Genomic DNA, 19112 nt, shown 5'->3' with positions numbered 1-19112 from the left:
TGTTTGCAGCTGAGGGTGCAGAATTTGGTTCTCCTCTGAGACAGTAAGGAATGTGTCTGAGGCAGGTGACATGGAGAAATTTGTGACACACTGCACAAGAGTCGGTACCAGTGTTGGCGAAGTCAGTCTGGAGCAAATCAAAATAATTTTTGGTTTGTCCTGTTTGACTTTTAGAAGAACTTTGGAGAGCAAAGGCAGAGGGGAAAGGCATAAACTGATAGGTTTTTCCAGCTGAAGGACAGAGGATCCACTTTCCAGGCTTTTTTGTGAGGAGTTCTTGTGAAAAATTTTTCCAACTGGTAGTTCTGGGGTGAGGCAAAAAGATCTATGTATGGGCTCCCCCATTTGCATGTCAACATGTTGAAAATCCGTGGTTCCAGTTTCCATTCGTGTGGGTCCATGAGATTTCTGCTTAGTTAATCTGCCAGAATATTCAGCTTTCCTGGCAGGAATTGAGCTTGTAGTTGTACTTGGTAGCTCAAGGCCATGTTCCACAATGCCATGGCTAGTCTGCAGAGGGGGTAGGAATGTGCACCCCCCTGCTTGTTTATGTACCACATAACCATGGTGTTGTCCGTCTTTACCATTAGTTGTCCTGAATGAAGGTAGTCCTTGAGGCTGTCAGTGCATTCTGTACAGCTAGCATTTCTTTTTGATTGATATGAAGGTGCATTTGATTTGAACTCCATTTGCCCTAAATGCACTTCCCTGCCAGATGAGCTGAGCCCCCCATGCATAGTCTGATGCGTCTGCTGTTAGGGTTTGGGTGGCAGAGGGTGAGTGAAAGGGAGTCCCTTGTTGTGGTAGCAGGCCTCTGTCCACCAAAGGAACTCTGTCCTTATGCAAGGAATGATAGGAATCATTGTTTCCAGGTCCTGAGAATGTTGACACCAGAGACTTTTTAAGTACCACTGAAGTTTCCTCATACGCAGTCTTGCATACGGAATTAGTAGAATGCAAGAGGCCATAAACCCTAGGGCTTGCAGTATTTTTCTTGCAGATAGCTGGGTTTTGGTGGCCAGTAGACTGAAGTAGTTTGTCAAATAAATTTGTTTTTTTGGAGTGTGGAATGCCATCTGGTAAGTGGTGTTCAAGCTTGCTCCCAGGAATACAATCTGTTGGCTGAGTACCAGATCTGATTTCTTTTCGTTGAAGGTGTACCCCAGTGAAGTTAGAAGTCTCTTTACAAATGTCAGGTGCTGTAGTAGCAATTCCTGAATGTCCGCCTGAATCAGGCAATCGTCCAAGTATGGGTAATTGTTCTCTGCCTGCAATATGCAATGGCTGGAGCTAGGCATTTTGTGAATACCCTGGGTGCAGTAGATAAGCCAATGGGAAGTGCAGAGAACTGACAGTGCATAGAGCCTGCTCTGAAACGTAGGTATTTCCTGCAAGATTCCCTTATGGGGATGTGCAGATAAGCTTTTTAAGTCTAGGGTTGTTAGCCAGGAATTCTTGCCTAGCATAGGAAGCAGCTGTTGGAGAGTAAGCATTTTGAATTTTGGAACCACCAGAAAGGTGTTGAGAATAGACAGATCCAGGATAGGATGCCAAAAGTTTTCTTTTCTGGGTACCAGAAACAGTCTGGAATAAAAGCCTTGTCTCCTTTGTTCTGCTGGGACAGTATGAATAGCCTTGATACTGAGAAGAGAAAGTACTTACTTTTGGGCCTCTGCCCACTGGTTTGGAGGGAGGTCTGGCCATCCGCTCGGGGTTAGGAGTGAGTGGAAGTGGAATCTGTATCCCTGGGAAACAATGTTTAAGACCCATCTGTCCTAGGTAATGTACTCCCAGTTTTTGGCATGCAGGGCAAGTTTCCCCTCCTAAAGGTGCAAGTACTTGGGCAAGGCTTAAAAGAGTTAAGGATAAGTCATTGTGAGATTTTACCATAGGATGGCGGCTTACTACTCCCTGTTTTGGAGGGAGGAGCACTCCATTGCTTAGATCTATGCACGCCCGGAGACTGTAGTCTTGGTGGTCTGCTGCCCCTGAATCTGGACTGAGAAGGTCTGGGAGGGGCTGGAAAAGACCACTTTTCTGAAGGCCAATGCCTACTAAATCTAGGTGGCTGTACTTGTAAGAACTCTTTAACAGTTTGCAAAGATTTAGCTTTCTCCTCCATTCTTTTGAGGACTTCTTCTGCCTTATTGCCAAATAGACGCTCTTGGTTTAATGCTGCATCTAGTAATTTTGCTTTGACATGGTCTGGCAAGGTTTGTTCCTTAAGCCAAGCATGCCTTCTAAGAACATACCCAGTGACAGCAGCCCTGTAAGATGATTCTAAGACATCAAAACCACATTGCAAAGTATGTTTACCAACTTGGTTAGCAGAATACAGTAACTCTTGCAAATCTTTATGTTCTGCACAATCAGGAATCAACATCCTTTTCTGTTTAATTAGTTCCATAATATGTTGCTGATACTTTAACATATGAAACTGGCAATTTAAAGCCCAGATGGCAAGAGTAGCAGAGATGTAAACCTTCTTACCTCATCTGTCTAAAGTCCTAGAATCCCTGTCCAAAGGGATAGGATTTTGGCTGTAGTAGCCTTAATGCCTTTAGGCCCCTGGGAAATGGTCTCTGGATCAGCAGTATGATTCTTAAAGAGGAATTTGTGGGAGTCAGGTACTCTATAGTACCTTTCAAGTTTCCTGCGAGCTGCAGGCAAATATCAGGGGTAAGGCTGGATTCCAAGAAGACATCATCTAAAATTTCCAGAACAGGAGGGACAGCTAGAGGCCTGTGTTCAGGCAAGTTTAAAAATTCCCTGAATCTCTTTATGGACTGAGAGTAGTCCTGCTCTCCTGGCAGAAATGCTCCCTAAGAGTATGTAGGGTTTCACCAAAAGAAAAATCTTCTGGTGGGGAAGCAGAGGTAATGGAATCCTCTGCATCAGAATCCTCATAGGTGATAAGGGTGTGTCCTGGTTATCAGACTCCTGATCTGAAGAATCAGAAGGAAATTCAGTTCTTGGTCTTTTTGAGGGGGAAGGCTGACTTCCCCTAATTGAAATAATGAGGTCTTCTGCCATTCTAAGCATTTGTTTTTGTGGCATGTGGGCTTGAGAACGTGCTTTGTTTGTCGGTTTTCTAGGCGTAGTGCAAATGCTAGGCCTGAAAAATTCAGTGTTTTTGGTTTGAAACAAAGTCACTGGTATAATATGAAAATCGGAAGGCCTGAATACACCCTCAGAAGCCGGTGCCTGCACAGAAGCTCCAGACCCATCCAAGGTAGAGACATCCGCAGGTTCCATAGTCAAAGACGCATCTCATGGCATACTGGACTCCGAATGGGTCCCAGTAGAGGCCTGCGAATCTGTAGAAGCGGGTATCAGGGGCTGCGGAAGTGCCTGAGTACCAGCAGACTGGCAACTAGCTTAACGGTAGCGTCGTCGGCAGTTTTGGACCTATGCGATCTGTCTCTGTCTTTATCCTTATGTTTTTTCGGAAGATTGGTAGTCGGACGGCTTATCAAAGCCATTTCGGAATATGGAGATCAAGAGCAAAAGAATTTAGTGACAAAAAGAGCCCAACGACGAATACTTCGGGCATTGAACAAGGCACAAAACTGACAGCGAGGGACGTCGTGGTCTGGGCCTAAACAGGTGACGCAGTAAGAATGAAAATCTCTGTGAGGTATTTGCTTTCCACAGGCAAGACAATTATTAATTTTTACTGACATCGGTTAGAGCAAGAAAAAAGGATCTCCAACGGGGTACTTATCTTTTAGAAGACTTCAGGTCTGAAACTCGAAAAGCGAAAATTTAAGGAGACGGCCGACCGGCACTTGCAAACTGCTTCTGCTTCGGGCACCGCACGGCAAGAAAGACTGATGTAATAGTGTCAGCTGTATGTTTTATACCCCTGATGACCTGACGTCATGGAAGAAACGACAGCATCTGACGCAGAAATCCCAAGACTCTGGTATTCGGGCAGACTGAGGGCTATCTGCAGGCAGATAACCCAAATGTGATTACTGCAACAGTGAAACATGAAGAACATTTCCATTGTAGTTGTCACATCCAAAGAAAGAAGATTGTAAAAGTAATCAGGAAAAAAACCTTGTCATGGGGAAGAGAAACAGTCAATCACAAAATGTTGATTATGCAACCCAGGAAAATATACTCCCAAAATTTAGTGTGAACCCTCCTTTGGCAGGAATATCCATTCCAGGATGCAAATGAGTCAGAAGAAGCTCTTTGGCAAGCTCCTGAAAGACAAGACTGTCTAGATAAGGAAATATATGAATACCGCAAAGCCTGCAGAAGGCAATGACAGGAACTAGAAACTTCTGAAATATGTCTGAGGCAGCAGAAAAAGCAAAATGTAAAACAGAAAACTGAAAGTGATATGAAGACACACAAAAATGTAAGAATTTCCTGATATGTGGATGAACAGAAATTAGTAGATAAACGTTCATCCGAAACAGGAGTATTGTATAGGAACTTGACTGAACCTGGCATGTAAAATCTGTCAGGTTTCTTAGGAGCTGGAGGCTGAGACAGGATTAAGAGAAGCACTGGAGAAGGTATGCAATAAGGTTTCCAAAACAGAAAAAAGCTAAAGGCTTAGGCATACTCATTTCCAGAACTGAATGCCTCTTCTGGATATCAGACAACTGAGAATCTTCTCTCTGAAAATGCAGCAGCAGCATCTTGTCAATGACATCCCCAAAGGAAAGCTCCTCCATAGGGGAATCAGGAGATAAAGTATAGTCTTCATCCAAAGTATAAGTAACAGGAGAATGAATATGGAAAGAATAAGTCAAAGAATCATGCCCAACTGAATCAGACTCCTCCTCAACATCAGATTCCTCCCTATGCCTTTAAAAGGGAGATAATGATGAAAGGTAAGAGGTGTCAGTAGCAGGAAAGGAAGAAGGTGGCTTTGAAGACATAACAGTATTAAAAAGACCCTGTGTAAAATCCTATCACTTCTGCTGAAGATCCCTAACAGACTGAGGAGAAACTGTGTGTTTAGTCTTTTGTTTGTTTTTAGATCTGACATCTGCCCTTACTTTACAAGGAAGCTCTGAGCCTTGATGTACCTCAAAGTACTGGGAACTTGTTCCATAACTAAGATTTGAGGTACGCCATCTCGTCCCTCTGATATAATAAGCCATGGTTCCTCCTTCTCAGACAAAGAGGACGACTAGGCAGACATGATGGCTGTGTTATATCAGGCTCTAACAGGGTTGGGATAGCAGGAGCAGAAGCAAATGGATTGCCTGAAACATCCAGATCTGCCTCTACAGTAGAAGTCTCCAATCTAAGCTTCTTTGACTTCTTTTTTGGTGTCAAATGGACATGGGCTGTTGAGGACTCAGACATCATGTTCTCTGAGCTAGGGCTTTTCTGGTTTTCTAGATAAATTTTCAAAGAAGATATGCAAAGACACAAAGTCTTAAGCACAAATGTCCGACAGACAGAATAATTTCTATAGATGTGCTTAGCACCCAGACAAAAAACATTTAATATGATATCTCTGTGAGGAGTCCGTCTCCCATAATCACTTCTCTCTTCGATGACATGTACAACAGCAAACGAATACGCTCATATCATACATCTGACAAACCATCTCTTAAGTGAGAGTTCAGGTTTTAGAGGACAAGGAAGTTCTGAGGTAGTTTGCATCTGTACGTCATTTATGTGCCTCTGCCTCCACTGATCTGAGGTCATACATTGGTCGTATGGCATAAAGGGACTGCGCACAGGTTTTTGTATGCTGGCCAGAGGTATGGCTGTCATTTGCAGGATATTCCATGGGTTAATAATTCTGCAACAATCTTATGATCTTGGAAGGACATCTTACAGATGGTAAAATCATCATCATCAAATTACACATGAAGTGAATAATGTAATGTGTATGGGATAAGGGTTTTGTAAATCTGGCATTCTGATATTAGATAACAGTGTGTCAGCTTACTTAAATGCTCCCTCTGAAAGCATTTCTAATGTTCCTCTGATGTTAAATGGAATGAATAACTACTGCTCCCACTCCTACATAAGTAACAACGAATCTCAAACTGACTGAGAAGCATGTAATTACTCAAGACTAATTTAAGAGCAAATTACAAAACACTGCACATTTCAAGTTGATAACAAGCTGCCACTTTTTAACACAAAAAGATACAGAGCAATTTCCATCAATTCAAACAATAATGTTAGAAAATATGTAAGCTTCATTTCACATGTACTAAACCATATTAGAATTATAAAAACAGTGGTGGTTTGACTTTAACATTTACTGTTATCAGAGCTCTAATCAAAACACAACTTCTAAAAGCAATAAAGAATATAAACATTGAAAGCATAACCTGTTAGAAACTCTTCTACCACCATCATAAAAATGTTGAAAATAAAGCATCTATCCAGGATCATTTACCGTGTATGGGAATAAACTTCCACTCTGTCCTGCAGGATCTTTACAATCAACCAAAAATTAGGCATAAGCAGAGACTGCTGTTCATGACGTTCCACTGTAGCTTCATGGTCACTCTCAGAGTCACTGATACCTGCATCATACCCTGCATGTAAAAAAAAAGTTAAAAAATTAGCACTGTCACAAAATATCACAAGGGACACCATGCCCCAAGCTAAAAGTCAGAGTCCTAGTCTTGAAGAATTATGCACATACCATACCTCCTTGATCTGCTGGACAGCAGTCACCTGTACCTAACTCAAGGTCAACAGGACAGCAGCCAAACATTCTCAAAACAACTGCAGAAAAGATAGGTTACATGCATATATAGTACACTAAGAAATGGGTTTTCTGACTAGCCAGATGGTACATATAGAGAAAGCGCTAGTCTGCGACACTGATTACCCAGGTTAAACTATGCCTGGGTTTGAAAGGGCCAGCAGTGGAGAAGTGGGGTTGTAGAAGCTGACTAAACAGTTTCAGCTGATCTCTGTTTTCAGGGTTAGGGTGTGAACCATGAGACAACATTACAAGCTCTCATGGAGCTGAGACGAACAATGGTTAACCTCGAAGAAAATATAAAACAGGAGTGAAGAGGCAAGTAAAGGCACAAAGAACCATGAGCATGGAAACATGCATGTGTCAACTGGCACTGCTGTAAGAAGTGAATGCATTTAAAGTGATGCTCATATTTAATGGGAACTTCAATATCTATACTGTATTTTAGGTGTGGTTACTTATGATTCAGCTTTCAGTAGGTTACTGAAGTTGGTTTTACAAAAACTGCATTAGAACTTTTCTTCTTGTGCCTCTGCTTCAAGTGTGTTCTGCCCACCTGTTTATTCCCAGTTTTAAAATGCAAACAAACAAATAATAAGAGTGTGTCTTGGGGGTGATTCAATCAAGTGCAAATGAAAGTCAAGATGGCAGCAAAACGTTAAGCTGCTGCTGATCCTACAAGTTAACTGTCAAAGCTGCCATACCATAGACCAACAATGTCAACCTATTCAAATATGTGTGTGTGTGTGTGGGGGGGAAGACATCTGACAATAGGTCATATTAGGACAGCAAGACAGTTAAGAGTGAATGTATGAACAGGTGAAAGCACAGGTAGCAGCCTCTGTAAGCTAGGAAGGCTAGACAAAAACAATGCCTAATGTTGACTTGTAAGGAAGATAAACTGCAGCAACACTGGGTAAAATATGAAATCAGAAGCTCTAATAAGCTATTAGAAGAACAAATATTGCATTAATCCATAATTGCAGTTAAATAGAATTCTTGCTATGTAGATGCAGTTTTTCCACATTCTCTGCTGATCAGTAAAAATTCATTTTTTAAAACAAGTTATCATGCAACAAGCAAAAAAAAACTCAAAAGAGCTGTCAGAAGTTAAGAAAAAACAGCTGTCAGTAGTTAAGAAAAATCAATTACAGTGTCTTGGTGTCTCAGGAGACCATTATTTAACTAGTAAGTAAAATCAACAACTGTTCAAAGTATTAAAAATAAATGTTTTCTGTTTTCTAACAAGCTGAAGTCTTTGCAGATCAATATTTAAGCATCAAGCAGCACATAAATTGTGTGTACTTGATAAATAAGATGTCAAAAGTGCTAAGAGTCTAGGTGTGTACACAATCATTACCGTTTACGCAACATGTAAAAAGGACAGTCAAAAGAAAAAAAGTCTGTTGCATTGTTATCAGAAGTGAGAAAAACTTAAGACCACTGTCCCGAGTGTAGTGTGAAGATATATACATAACGCATGAACACTGAGGAAGTGGTCTAGCCTCAAAGTAATATGTACTCAAACTGAATTATCTAACTCATGCATAATATGTCATGCAAATCATTACAGCTAGCTCATTAGCATTAAAGCTATACACCCCAAAATTAACACCAAAAATGTGAACAGTAGCTCTAGGTGATGATCACGGTTAATGTGACATGCTGAGTCCATGTGCAAATATGGGAAATTCAGACTTGATGCCAACATGCCTACAATAGCATACATTATATAAAACCAATTATTTGAAGTATGACTATGCCCTAAACCCAATACTTCCTTTCTTCTGTATGTATTTTCTCACAACATAATGATCCTTACACTTATACACATTAAAAAATATGAATTATCAGTTTTCCCCATGGCATTTCTATCCTAGTTTGCTTCCCTGCTGTTAACCAAGTTGAGGCTAAAGGAAATGCCATGATTTAGCCTCCTTTTTTCTTACACCATGTTGCCTATCCTATTATGAATATTTCTTGCCAAAGAAAAGGCACATAACAAGGTACCTATATTCCTATATTTCATTTTTTACTTCACATCCACTGGGGGGGGGGGGGGGGGTCATAAAGCTATCCAGGCTAAAAATTCACATTAATACATATATAACTATAAATCTAATAAGCCTTTTGTAATCTGAAAGAAAAAGCTCAATTAACCACTGAGAGCAACTTCACTAAATCACTTGAGTTGTGCATGCCAGGAAATATGATACTCTGTATAATTCATGGAAAGAAGGTGGGACAGGGCCTGAAACTCTCAAAATTTATTTTTTTAAGATATGTTCTCTTAGTTATTTCTTCATATTTCTGCAAGCACTTTTTACAACTTATGTAACACACGTGGGGAAACAAATATGCAAGTCATTACAAACCAGGCACCAACAGTTTTACAGCAGATTCTCAGACATAACGGTACTGTGAATAGAACTGTATGTAATCTGACTTTATAGTTTAGGGCAAAGTAATTTCATCAACTGTGCTAGCACAGTATATAGAGGACAAAATGCAGCTTTCCTCTTCGAAGTTAACCATCTACTCCCATGAAGACATTCACAATTAGTAAAAAATGAAAACGAAAGTTTTTGTGCTGCAGGCAGGGTTGTAGGAGTTTGTGACAATATATATTATATGTAACATATATGTATATATATATATATATATATATATATATGTGTGTGTGTGTGTGTGTGTGTGTGTGTGTCTACTTCATAACACTGACATTTCATAACACTGAATTTCATAACTTTGAGAACATAACATCGAAAATTCAAAACATTGAAAACTCAGAACATTGAAAACTACATTGCACAAGTAAATAAGATGACCACCACCTACAACAGCAGCTAACTAACAAGCACACTTTCTACTACGTTTCTGCCCCCCCCCCACACCCCCAGTAAATTAAATATACCAACTCCAAGATCGCACTACAGTGGAAAAAAGTTAATTTCTAAACCTCAGTGTATGGAGATTGTGATACAGTGAGGGTAGAAACTTAACTTTTTTCCACTGTAGTGGTATATTTAATTTACGGGGAGTGTGGGTGGCAGAGCCCCCCACATGGGGGGTACAGGGGGGACTTGCCCCCCTGCAGAAACATAGTAGAAAGTGTGTTTGTTAGTTAGGTGGTGGTGTAGGTGGAGGGGATGTTATTTACATATGCACTGTAGTTTTCAATGTTATGAAGCACACTTTCAATGTTCTGAGTTTTCGATGTTTTGGGATTTAGATGTTTTGGTCTCAATGTTATGAGATTCAATGCTATGAAATTTGAGTATTATGAAGTAAACCTATACATATTTATTTTATTTTGCATTTGTTGACCGGGATAGTCCGACTAGATATATGTCGATTTTCAGCAGAGGCCCGGGAGGAAAAGCTCCAGATAACACAGAGAGAACAGAACAGATATGAGACAAACATATTTACAAAGCCCTCTAGTAGGTACTCACAATATACACAGTGTGTAATAATATACAAAAACAATAAGCTGCAGCAAGCTATTATGAGCAAGAGATGCGTACAATATTAATTTAAATAAGGTATTGAATAAGTAGTGATTAATCGGGGTTAGTACAGGGACAAAGCCAGTGCTCTTTAAAATAGTGTTTGAGGCCTATTTTGGAGAGACTTAAAGAAGGTTTGAGGGTAAGGTTAGATGGAAGTGAATTCCAAGTTTTACCAATGACGTTAGCAAACAGGGAGTCGCCGGCTGAGTAACATCCAATACAGTCTAGGAGGGTCTGATACAAAGAACGTCTGAATAAGCTTTACAAAGGTCTGTTCTGTTTCTACCTGAATGTCCTTACCACATTCTTCTTCACCTTTTAGCTTTCCCATTAGGGGTTGAAACAGTGGAACAATGGGCCACAGAACAATTGGCAGTGGAGTTTTACGGTGTCGAATTGGTAAGCCCAGCACTCAACCTTCCACAGAAGGCACACGCACACACACACACACACACACACACACACACACACACACACACACACACACACACACACACACACACACACACACCGCCAATTTAGAGCATCTAATCCACTTGGGGCATGTCGTTGAGATGTGGGAAGAAACCAAAGCACCCAGTGGAAACCCATGCAACCACAGGGAGGACATGCAGAATCTGCACCCCAGATGAGAATCGAACCAGAGAACCTCTTGCTGTGAAGTGGCAATGGTAACTGCTATACACATGCAGTCTCTATTTTTACACTGTGAATTTGTTTCATCAGTTCTAACTTCCACAAGCTAAACAACTCAAAATATTAGAAAAAGAACTTCTTTAATGGTAAGATTTGAAAAGATTTAATGTACATTTTATTTTGTGCTCACTCGTCCACAATTTATGATACAGTGGCTCCACCTGGTGTCCAGAATATCTTAAAATGTACAAAAAGCTCACTATTACTTAACAGAATAAGGGCTTTATAAGCATCTTCCGATAAAACATTAAATTTTGATTTTTTTTTTGTGTCTTGTTTAAATTGTTTAAATTCAACATTCTGCCCATTAATTCTCAACATGTCTTCCAAAAATCTGACATGCATCTTTTGCCTTGGTACTTCTGATACACTTTTAGACTACAATGTATCATGTCTTTTGACTTTTATAGTACCAAAACAGAGCTATTCACTGCCAATGTTCATATTAATCTTTCTTTTCAACAATGTGCAAATTCTTAGAAATATAATTTTTGTTTTACACATCTTAAAATGTCTATTTTTCTAGCACACATTCCACAGAGCTTATTATTATATTCAGGATCAATCTTCCAGCCATGTTTTCATCTACATTTCCAGCAACAAATGTAAATTAATATTACACAATCTTTTCTCTGAACTAAATCTCAATTTTGACATGGCCATCTTTCTCACAGCCATTAAGTTCACAGTACTTCCACACTTTTTTCTCATTTCTGTCTTTTTTTATTCATTCACATTTTATCTTATGCGCATCTTTTCCCTCAGTTAATTCTTTTTGTTTGCCCTGTGCACACGTACACACACACACACACACACACACACACACACACACACACACACACACACACACACACACACACACACACACACACACACACACAATGTGTTTTAATTCTGTTTCTTTTTAACAACCTGACCCTTACTTCATCAGGCAAGCATGTTACACAATGAGACACATGGTCTGTCATTCTGCAACTGCTGCACATTTTTTCAATGCTTCACAGAGAAGATGTTAGCTTCCCCCATACGACAGCTTCCCTCTGTACACTGACAATCTGCTCTTTCCAGTACACATTCAAAAGCACAAGTAATTCAACAATGGAAAACTCAAATAGCCCCTGTAAGTGCTTGTGTCATACCACCACACTATTCTGGGTTATGAGGCAAATCCAGCAATCTCTGGTCATGGACAGGCCACACATCACAAGGATACAGAGCGACAACAGCCTTATACTTTTGGACACCTTGGCATGAAGTCACCAAGCCACTCAAAGAGGGTTGCTGCGATGGAGGACATACTTGCCATCAGTCTGTGATATATCCCCTGGATATGTTTTGGAGGCAGGAAGGCCAATGTCATAAGCTCCATTATCTCTACATCTACCTGGTACTGTTGAAACATGGCACATCTCTACTGTTTTATATTTCACATCTCTACTGTTTGGTCAGGTTCTCACGACCATTTTCAGTCTCATTATTACTGCACTTTGTGGACCAATATGCAAGCAAAAAAGTTACATAAAAATTGCTTATACTTAAATGAATTGCTGACAGAACCTCTAGAATTTAGTGGACCATTGTGTAAGTAAAATGTAACAAATAAATTGCTTACACTTGATAATGGATACAATTTTAACAGAAGTTCTAGAATCGGTTTTCACCATCATTCTCTAAGAAGAACAAGGTATGAAGGGGTGTCAAAGTAAAAGCAAAACAATATGTCTGTCAAAACTAAAAAAAATAGACAGACGTACAGTCAGGAAGGCTTCTGGTTTCAGTAGGGTGGATGTAAGCAGCAAAGAAAGTCAAGCGGCAAGATCAAAAAGGTAACTGGCATAAATTAGCTGAGTAAGTCACTCAAACAACATAGTGTTCCTAGGTCACCCCTGAAAAGACACATGTGCCTGCTGGGTTTATGTGGTCAACAAATTAATAAACAAATGCTAAACATAATGAGATTCATTAACTGTTTAGAATGTAATACTAACAGTTATTTGTTTTCTAGGTGTTGGCTAAGAAGGACAGCTCAAAGAAGGAACTTATACAAGTAAATACTGTGTGAAAACATCATCAGAAGACCAAAAGGCCAACTTCCCAAGTCTTTTTCACTTGAAATGCTATTGGGGTATCACACTGCAAATATTATTGCAAGTAATGCTACTAACATGGCAATGACTGTCAGAAGTGTAAACACTTTAACAGCATTGTTGAACAACTTTCACTCTTCTTTGCAATTACAGCAATCCAAAACTAACAAGTGTTCTTTACAACTAAGAAACATATCCAGCAGATAGATTCTGTAGTCTTCAATATAGATCTTCAGTTTCATGAATAAGAAATGCAACTGAAGTTTCTACTAAACTAAACCCAGAGGCTGCAGCATTGAACCATCAAACAATGCAGAATGGGCAAGACGTAATAATCTCTGCATGACTTTCCTAAAAGTTTGACTCATCCCCTTTACAGATGAGTAAGTGCATCAACTTTGCTTCTGAAAACTCCTGTAGCGGCAATGCCAAACAATGTCATGGGAAGAACAATGTTTGCCAGAGATGGTGTGGGGCTGTACCAGAGTGATGTACCTAGGAGCTACAGTTTGATTATGCTATGCAATGGTTTTACTGAGGCCAATTTGTACCAGTGCAGGGTATGTGGTTAGTCATTCTGAAGGTATTTAAAACTGTCCAGTGAAGCATAAGACATCTCTAAGAGAAGGTGATACATATATGGTAGCTATGCTACAGTAACAGAATTTCATCATCAAAGGGGCATAACTATAGAAGGCGATTAGATGGAATAAGACAGATCCAGGGACAAATGAGTCAGGCAAACAGTGACCCACCACTCATCCTCCCCAGATCCCAAGTGTCTCCAAGGAATGGGAAATTAGATGGAATGCAGAACCAGAGTGAACAGTGGTCACACAGCATGAACAGAATCTCTCAAAAATGTTAACTCCCCAGTGTTTTGGACTCTGTTTAAGCAACCTTTTACAACAGGTGCTGCTGACCTGAAATGTCATGACTACAGCTGATCACGATGTTGTTAAACTAACTGAAATGGGTTTCTCTCAATGCTAGGGAGTAACTAGTACTGCCTTGAATTGAATGTAAAAAGGAATTGCGTCTGCTTATGCTGTGTTTATCTGAAAAACAGCCTAAGTATCTGACCTTTTACTCTTTATGTTCCGTTCTTCCACCGATTAGCTCTACCTTCACTGGCTCTGCTTTAAAACTGAGTCACGGCCTGCCCTTGCAAGGTCCAACCTTACGTTAGAGCAGTAAGTATAATCTTATAATTAGCTATGGAAATATTAATTCCACTAGAGAACTGTGCTCTTCCCACTTGAATTACTGTTTGTTTTTCTCTTCCTCTGAATGTTGGTGCTAAGTCAAACGCTTTGGTACTTGCTTTTTTACTCTTTAATGGCAGTAAGGCTGGAATTTGTCTTATAGATGTTTAAAGTGCCTCATTAGGTTGCCATGAAGTCATACTTCTCAACCTCTAAGATAAAAAAAATCTGGAAAATGAGTACAATAACGGATGGACAAAGGCCCAAAATTAAGGACAGATTTTAAATATCGATCTTAGAAACTTATAAAGTTGTTAGAATAACAAGATTTGTCTTAGCATGCATTTTATGAAGGATATGAAGTTGGAAATTCAAATGGTTGACATTCAGTGACTACAATCCTCCAGAAATAACTTTTTATGAAGAACTGACCAAAAATATCAGGCAAAAATATGGACATTATGCAAGAATATGGACAACTGAGAGGTATGCAGTGAGTGCATAACCTCCATCTACAATGCAGGTGCAAACATCTAACTGTCCCAAGATTGTTTCCTTCTTAAATTCATTACTCTGGATCATTAAGTTACATAGCTGAACTTGGACAGTAGAGGTCTAGGAGAGAAAGGTCTCAGTAGTTCATCTATTTTCTGTAAGACAGAGTAACACATATTTACACCCCAAACAAAAAGCAAGCGTGATGACTGCACTCCACCGCATTTTTAAACCCTTTATGAAGAGACAGTGTATGCAAAACATTGCTTTGAGCAAGAAAAACCCAATACAGACTTCGCATTACTCCCCTCTTTCAACACACCCCCATGTAACTGTTTACCAGCAGCCATTACTGAGGATAGCATTTTATTTTTCAGTATATGAAGTACTTCATGCAGAGCTTGTCCTGTCAAGGTTTACAGATGATGGGAGATAGATTAAAGGTGCCAGGAAATACAAACACCCACTACCAGCCTATGAGGCTTTTTTCACCAATCATTTGTATTTCCATCCGTTAATTGGAATATTGTGAGTGGGCAAAAGCCCCTTTTTAGCAAAGTTTCTGGAAGAAAAGCTTCACAGTACATACAGTAACTGACTAAAACATGCAATGGAAAAGTAACACTGTACAGTATGAAATAATCAGCATACACAAATTGACAAATGTATACTGCTAGAGTACAGTATGGTAAAAAGTAACATGGATAACAGCACTACTTCATAATTCTTATAAAAAAAAAAAAAAAAAAAAAAAAAGGAAATTCCTTGCTGTAAAATCCATGGACAGGTTCCAACAGCAGAGCGCTGCTCTGCTGGCAAAAGGATAGGATGTCCTATAGGATCAGCAAGCTGGCCTTCTCTCTAACACCAAACTCTCAACGTGGAATAATAGATAGATCAGTTGGAATTCCTTGCAGGAATGAATAGGACAGAGGCCGACTTTCTCCAGTGAATGAACTGACCGACTGTGTGACAGTTGAGGAGGCACACTGCAAAAAAATGGAGAAGAATAAATTGGAAAAAAAAAGGATTCAGAAGTTAATTAGTGGTAAAAATGTCATTCAAAACCAGTTAACTGTAGATACAAAAGTAGAAACAGCTTTAGACAAACTGTACCATCAACACTAGTCAATATCCAGCTTCTTCACATAGGTATATCATGTACCAGTGTAGCTTCTAGATGAATCAGACAGGGATTCCTTTCTCTGGTGAGCCCAAGATTCAGTCAAATCTAGATATAGCTGGTAGTGCTACAAAAGGATTTGTCTCTCATACAAAGTAGAAGAGAATGGGTAGGAATCATTGAAAAAGTACAATTGTGTAAAATCTTTCCATAGTAGTAGATGTCCTTATCTTCACTGTTGCAGCATTCTGCATCTTAGGGATCTTCCTGCCAAGGATAACCTAATGTCCGGCCAGTATACCAAAGCCTTTAGATCTTGCATGCGCCATACATTACACGTATGCTCCCTGTACAGGACTGTTGAGCATGAAGGTGAAGTAAGGACACAGTTACGCAGAATTGAAATGACCCAGTACAGAACAGTCTCCATAGCACAAAGAAGGCCATGCACATTCAGAGGGAGAAAATGCAGCTGAAAAAGGAGGACCCTCAGCCAGGAGGGTAACTAAATCAAAGTGCCAAAAAAAGACGGATGGAGGGAGGGAATGAATACTGCAACAGTGAAGAGAAGCACATCTACTGTTATGGCAAGATTTTACACAACTGTACTATGTCCTTAGGGAAGAGTACAAAAGCTCAACAAAAGGAGAGGATAGTGGAAGGCTGGGAAGAGCCCTCAACAAACCTATGCAGAATGGCCCAAGCAAAATCTGCTCTGGACCCAGAAAGCATATCCAATTTACAATGTTTAGTAAAAGCATCCAGTGAAGACCAAGTACCAGCTTTAGGGATTAAAAAATGGTGTCCAAAACCTTGAAGAACGGACGAGAAGAGGCAGTAGCCCCAGAGGAATCAGCTCTAACTGAAGTAGACAGCCATTTCCCATGAAAAGAATAACAAAAGGAAATGGACTAAGATATAACAGGAGGAGATGGTTTGCTTAGTAACAACCAAACTTAATGTCCTCGGATGAAAAGAAACAAAAAGCTGGTCATACTTATAAATGGTCTTAGTTTTATCCAAATAATACTTGAGCTGTCTGTGCAAATGCAAGGTATACAGGGCTGATCTTGTCTCCTGAACCTGATTGACTTCTTCGAATCAGTCTCCAGAGCCGTGGATGAGGGTAAGGCAGTCCACACAGCCTATCTGGACCTCGCCAAGGCCTTTGACACCATCCCCCACTCTGGAATCATAGATAAACTTACTAAGCTGGGCATTAATCCCTACGTCACTCAATGGGTTGCCAACTGGCTTACTGACAGAACCCACACTGTAAAAGTAGCTGACTCCAAATCCCTCTCCAGACAAGTGACAAGTGGAGTAACTAAGGGTTCAGTCCTGGGACATCTCTTGTTTGGCATCTACTTCTCTGAAGTACAGGCCAACACTAAAGGACTCTGGCTAACAAAGTTCGCAGATGACTGCAAACTGGGAGCCATTACTGAATCCCCAAATGATGTCGATACTCTACAAAAGGGCCTTACAGAAACAGATGCTTTGTGCCAGAGCCATGGACTCAAGCTCAATGCTAAGAAATGTACAGTTATCCCCTTTGGGAAAAAACATGTACCCATGAATTACCACATAGGTGGCAGTACACTAAACACCGAAAGTGTGATAAGAGACTTAGGGACACAGGTGGACAGTGGTCTAACCTTCAATAACCACATCGCCACAACAGTCAGGAAATCCTTCTATGTGACACACCTCATCACTAAGGGCTTTTCATCCAGAAAAAAGGAGGTCATTGTCCCACTGTACTCATCCCTCATCATACCCATTATAGAATACAACACCCCATTTGGTATGCACCTCTCAAGACATCTGCAACAATTGGAAAGGCCGCAGAAATACCTCACTAAAAGAATCACAGGCCTAAAGCAAATGCCCTATGCTGACCACCTTAAAAAACTCCAGCTATACTCTGTCACATATCGTCTACTCTGAGGCGATTTCTGCTCAACACACAAGGCCATGTCAAACCCAGAGCTGTTGGACACGCTACACTTAAAGAAATCTCAATCCCTCAGAGCCACACGCTCCAGGGATCTAAACCTTGTCGTCACAATAAACGAAACATGCTGGAGGGATAGGTTCCTGACCCAGAGACTCCCCAGACTCTGGAATAGACTGCCCATACATGTCAAGCAGAGCACCTCTTTGGCCCTTTTCAAAAGGAACATTGATGACTGAATGGGAGAAAAGAAATTCACCCCAGGGATCACGTCAGTCGCCCTGCTATACAAGGTCCAGGGAAGTAAATAGTGTGTGAAGAAATAGCCAGGGAATTGTTATGGCTAGGCTTGTATAGGCTCTACGGCCGATAGCCTAGTACCAACCTATGAACCCTCTCACTAGCAGACTGTGGAAAAGGAAAAAAGGAAGGGAGTTGTACATCCTGATTTAAGGACAACTAATTAAAAACCTTTGGCATAAAAGAAGGATTAATGCAAACAGACGCCCTGTCTCTGTAAACAAACAAAAAAAAGGATGAATGGCCATAAAGGCCTGAAGCTCAAAAACCCTCTGAGCAGAAGTAAGAGCAAGCAGCAAGACAGTTTTCCAGGTAGTGTGTTTCAGAGAAGCTGAAACTGCAGGCTCAAAAGGAGCCTGAGTCAATTTTCCCAAAACAAAATTAAGGTCCCAAAGAGTAGGAATAGGCCTCCTTGGGGGCCTAAGATGTAGGATGCCTTTAGGAAACTGTTTGACCTCAAAGCAAGAAGCCAACAGAGTACTCAAAAACAGACAGGCAGAAATGGCTGACAAATGGGCTTTTGCAGAACAGGCCAAATTAGACTAGAGCAACTCAGACAAACAGAAGACAACCAGAGGGACTCCCACTGAAAAAGGGTCCTGACTATGAGCATGGCCACCAGACAGAAAACCTTTTCCACTTGGACATACAAGACTTTCTGGTTGTATGTTTTCTTGTCTCCTGTAAAACAGGTGCCTAAAAGGGATTAAAACCCTATTATCCACAGTGTCAGTTGAAGAGTGGACAAGTAAGGATGGATGAGTGATCCGTTGCCCTGTGTGAGGAGACCCAACTGGTGAGATAATTTGTGGTGATTGCCCCTGGTCTGATGCAATAAAAATGGGAACAAGTGTTGTCTTGGCCAAAAGAGAGTCACTAGCAAGACTTTCGGGGAGTCCAGTTGAATCTTCTGCAGGACTGTTGGAAGCAGAGGACAGGGACAGAAGGCATAGAGAAACATCCTCTTTCACGGAAAAGAAAGGGCATCCATCTTCCATGCCAGAAGGCATGGCATTCTGGAACAGAAAAGATGGAGC

The 19112-nt window shown here is 40.5% G+C and overlaps 1 protein-coding gene across 2 annotated transcripts in view; it reads right to left on the bottom strand.

Moving 5' to 3' along the window:
* The window catches only part of SZT2 (SZT2 subunit of KICSTOR complex), a 3556133-nt gene that overhangs the window by 1898244 nt on the left and 1638777 nt on the right, over nt 1-19112 (bottom strand). For both annotated transcript variants that reach the window (XM_044085412.1, XM_044085413.1), the window contains exon 40: nt 6386-6527. In XM_044085412.1, coding sequence (XP_043941347.1) covers nt 6386-6527 — 142 coding nt within the window. The remainder of the gene's footprint in view (nt 1-6385; nt 6528-19112) is intronic.

Source organism: Protopterus annectens, chromosome 10.part0 (genome assembly GCF_019279795.1).
Source record: "Protopterus annectens isolate FY-2018-M chromosome 10.part0, PAN1.0, whole genome shotgun sequence".
In the NCBI taxonomy this organism is placed as follows: Eukaryota; Metazoa; Chordata; order Ceratodontiformes; family Protopteridae; genus Protopterus; species Protopterus annectens.
Note: the sequence above shows the minus strand (reverse complement) of the source record. Positions and strands in the feature narration are given on the sequence as shown.